This window comes from Arachis duranensis, chromosome 3 (assembly GCF_000817695.3).
Source record: "Arachis duranensis cultivar V14167 chromosome 3, aradu.V14167.gnm2.J7QH, whole genome shotgun sequence".
Lineage (NCBI taxonomy): Eukaryota > Viridiplantae > Streptophyta > Magnoliopsida > Fabales > Fabaceae > Arachis > Arachis duranensis.
Genome location: NC_029774.3, coordinates 122,549,553 through 122,553,543, shown reverse-complemented (window position 1 = coordinate 122,553,543; position 3,991 = coordinate 122,549,553). Strand labels below are relative to the sequence as shown.

Here is a 3,991-nt window from a genome sequence, read left to right as displayed (position 1 = left end):
TATTAAATATTATTTATAATATCTTTTAATAGTGAATTATTTATAAATTTATAAATTTAAATTATATTATTAAAAAAATTAATTACATTAATTTCAAGTATTTTAATTAATTAATTAAGTGGGAGCACAATAGGGACTAAAGTTAGTTTCTTCTAATGGAGAAGAGAGAGATGTTTTTAGTTCCTATTTACTGTTTGAGGAGTGCTACACATACAAGTCATTTTTGTTTACAAGTCTTACAAGTTGGGCCTAACATGTGCATTACAGAAGAAGAAGCAGCAGAAGAAGAAGAAGAAGAAGAAGAAGAAGAAGTTGGGCCTAACACGTGCGTTACAGAAGAAGAAGAAGCGTGAATATAAATGACTTGTATGATTTGTATGGAAAAACGTTCTCTCTTTGCCTTCGATCTCCTTCTGTTTTTTTCGATTTTCATGGTTTCTGAAATCAAGCTTTGAAATTGTTTTGAAGATGATGAAACTTCAGAAATACACCCGAACGATTACAAAAATACACCCAAACGATTATAGAAATACATCCAAAGGATTACAGAAATACACCCAAATAGTTACAGAAATAAATCAAACGATTACAGAAATACACCCAAAAGATTACAGAAATATACCCAAAGGATTTAAGAAATACACCCAATATAGGGAGAGACAATATATTTCTTCTTGAAATCAATACACCCAAAGAATTATAGAAATACACCCAAAGAATTACAAAAACACACCCAAAGAATTTAAAAAATACACCCAAAATTCGTTGAAGTACACCTTATGCATAATTCAAAACTCTTTCTCTTTTTCCTCCTCATCTTCTGCTGCTGCTGCTGTTTCTTCTTCAAAAACGATTTTAGAGCTTGATGTCAAAAAACAATGGAAACCGAGAATAACGAAGAAAGAAAACAAAGAGAAAAGCACGTAAATGAAGAAGAAGAACAGGAAGAGGAAGAAGAACGTATAGCAACAAGAAGAAGAAGGAGAAAGAGAAGGCAAGAAACATACCTTGAATAATGTTTTTTGTTTTTTCTGGTGATTTTGATGAAGGAGAAAGAGAAAACGAAAAGAGGAGAAGAAATTTCAATAAAAAAAGAGGGAGGAAGAGAAGAAAAAGAGACACAGAGAAAGAAGAAGAAGAGGAAGAGGAAGAGGAAAAGGAAGAGAAAGAAGAAGAAGAAGCACGGAGAAAAAAAAAAGAAGAAAAAGAGGCACAAAAAAAATGTGAAACGGCATGTTTATAAATGACTTGTATGACTTGTATGGAAAATTACTTGTATGTGGAAAATTACTCTAAAAACTGTTTATGACACAAAAGCTGCGTAATGAAGATGCCTTAAACGTTAGAAAAGTTCTTTGATATCCGTCCCCGGCCCGCCTTTCAGAGATACGTCTATAACTCTATAAGTCTATATACACGCAAAAGAGAAGTGAATTAGTACGAGTTCTGTAAGTCATACTTGAAGAATGGCGTTGAAGTCAGTCAGTGTTGCTGGGGAAGTTAGCGAAGCCAAAGTGAAGGAAACCACCATAGCGGCAGTATTTCCAAATTGGCTTGATCTTCCGACGGCTGTGACTGCCAATATTCTCCAGAAGGTGGGACACGTAGATGTTCTGAAGAGTGTGCAGTTTGTATGCACTGGGTGGCACTGTATTTCTATGGATCCCCTCTTCTGGCGCACTATTTGCGCAACCGCTCCCAAAACCTACCTCGACCTCGTTGTCGGGAAACATGGCTTTTATGGTATTAAAGCCATTAATCGAAGTTGTAGTCAATTGGAGGACATTAGTATTGCTTATCCTACTGCATCAATACTCCGCCACATTTCTAACAGGTACCATTATTCTTTTGTCAGGCTTCATTAGTAGAATTCTTTGTGTCAGGTTTTCCCTGGTAGTAAATTCCAGCATAAGAAAGTGATTTAATGGGTCAGGAATTGTTAATAAATAATTCTAACTTACTGATCTTATAACAAAAACCTTAAATCTTATGGTTCTTCTACCATTTAAGTGTTTTTCCTGCATTCAACTGTTAATGAAGTCAGAAGTACCAGCAGTGCTTAGTCTGCTCGGAAATTTAAAGCTGCACTCGCTGCTGCGGTTTATGAAGTGGGAAAATGAAACAATGATATTTTTATGGGTTTAAATTCATACTTTAATTAGAAGTTTTGGTAAAAGGTAGATACATCATGTATATTAAGGTTCCAAGAGAGAGGCTCAGAAAAACTATGTCTTGAAATATAACGCTAACAATAAACTTTTATATTAAGATATTAGTAATTTAGTATAATATGTAAGATTATTGAAAATTATTATAGGGCCGTAAAAATTTACTATTTTTAATCCGACGTTAACATTGATGTTTAGGTTAATTGTTAGATTGGAATTGAAGTGATGCTTAAAAATAAAAATTCTGGAGATTTTTTATTATTTTTTAAGATGATATGAATAACATACTTGTTTAAACTTGAACTAATGATAATATAAAAATTTAAAATATATGAATGTCGAATGTTAAATTGCAGTTTTATTAACATCTAATTTCAAAGAAATTGGTATAAGTTATATTTATAATTTTAAGACATAATATTATGGAAAATAATGAAAAAGGGCACTTTTGTAGAAATGATTATTCATTTTAACAAACTTATTGGTTTCAATTTTGGGTCAATTTGGATGACCGATTGCAAAAACGGTATCGGTATGATTATCGTAGACGAACTGATGCAGCTAACATGACTTATTTATTTATTTTTCCCGTTCCCTTTCTTTTAATCTAGCATTTTTTTTTCTTGGTGTATTCCAATTCACAGTGGAAAGAATCTAAGGCGTATGAGGCTAGAACGTTGTTCGCCTAATTCATTCTGTTTTTACTTTGGTTTATCAAATCGTGAATTAATAGAAGCTGCTAAGAAACTTCCGCTGTTGGAGGAGCTTGAGTTTTTACATCCCGAAGTTTCTATGGGTTGTCTTGAAACTATAGGCCAAAGCTGTCCTCTTCTCAAAGTCTTGAAAATTATCAAGAGGAAAAAGAATAATATCAGAGGCACTGACTCACTGAGTGTGACGACGAAGAGGCTTTCCACATAGCGAAATATATGCCGAATCTGCGCCATTTAACACTCTTGCGAAACAGGCTTACTAATGCTGGCTTGCTTGCCATTCTTAATGGATGCTCCCACATTGATTTTCTTGACGTGAGAGGTTGTTTCAACCTTGACTTGGAGGACACCAGTTTGGGGAAAAGCTGTGCAGCGCAGATCAAAGAATTACGGCTTCCGCATGAGTATCTAGCTGAATCTTCTGACAATGAGTTTGACATTACTACAAATTCGGATCTTCGGAATTCTTCTGTTCCCTTCATGGAAGAAGAATCAAGTTATTTTTGGGAGGAAGAATTGTTGTCATCAATTGGGGAAGAGTTTCAGGGTCCGGATGAGTACGTATCTTGATCGATCCTGGTACCTGACTTAAGCAACTTCTGATGATAAGGATGATCATGCCGACTTTTTTGTGATATGTGTTGTGATTGTGGACTCAGAGTCAAGTGAAGATGATGAAGCATTTGCATTTAGAATGGTGGTGGAATTTTATGTAATACTGTAGTTGCGAGCAATGTTCTTAAATGATTTCTTGTGACTACTTTACAATGCTGCAATGTTTTTAAGGCTTTTATTTTCCCTTTTTTAAAAGCTCTTATTTTAGTAGAGTTATGTCTAAGGCTATATGTTTAGTTGTGATTTGTGAACTAGTAAACATCACCAGGAACCTTATCTATATGGAAGTTATTTATGCCCTCACCCCTTTTCGTTACTGAATATAAATATTGCCTTGAGTTTTCAAACACAGCTTTTATTGAATCATGATATTTTCTGTTGTAACATGTGGCAACTTAAAACAAATACGGTAATTCTGCTTATTATTTTATTTGTAAAGGTACGATGATAAATATATACGTATCAATATATTTAAAATATGGACAAATCATAATA

General features: G+C 33.8%; 1 protein-coding gene across 1 annotated transcript; it reads left to right on the top strand.

Annotated features, from left to right (window-relative positions):
- Window positions 1–1,466: 1,466 nt before the first annotated feature.
- On the top strand, window positions 1,467–3,662 carry LOC107480933 (putative F-box/LRR-repeat protein 23). Its single transcript, XM_052258485.1, has 3 exons — window positions 1,467–1,834; window positions 2,813–2,954; window positions 3,053–3,662. Exons 1-3 carry the CDS (start codon window positions 1,467–1,469, stop codon window positions 3,449–3,451), a joined length of 909 nt encoding a protein of 302 aa, XP_052114445.1. The 3' UTR covers window positions 3,452–3,662.
- The last annotated feature ends 329 nt before the right edge of the window (window positions 3,663–3,991 follow it).

Coding starts and splice junctions, on each gene's coding strand:
- LOC107480933 (XM_052258485.1), top strand. CDS start 1,467: ATGGCGTTGAAGTCAGTCAGTGTTGCTGGGGAAGTTAGCGAAGCCAAA. Junction 1,835..2,812: donor CTCCGCCACATTTCTAACAG/GTACCATTATTC, acceptor TCCAATTCACAG/TGGAAAGAATCTAAGGCGTA. Junction 2,955..3,052: donor TTGAGTTTTTACATCCCGAA/GTTTCTATGGGT, acceptor CAGAGGCACTGA/CTCACTGAGTGTGACGACGA.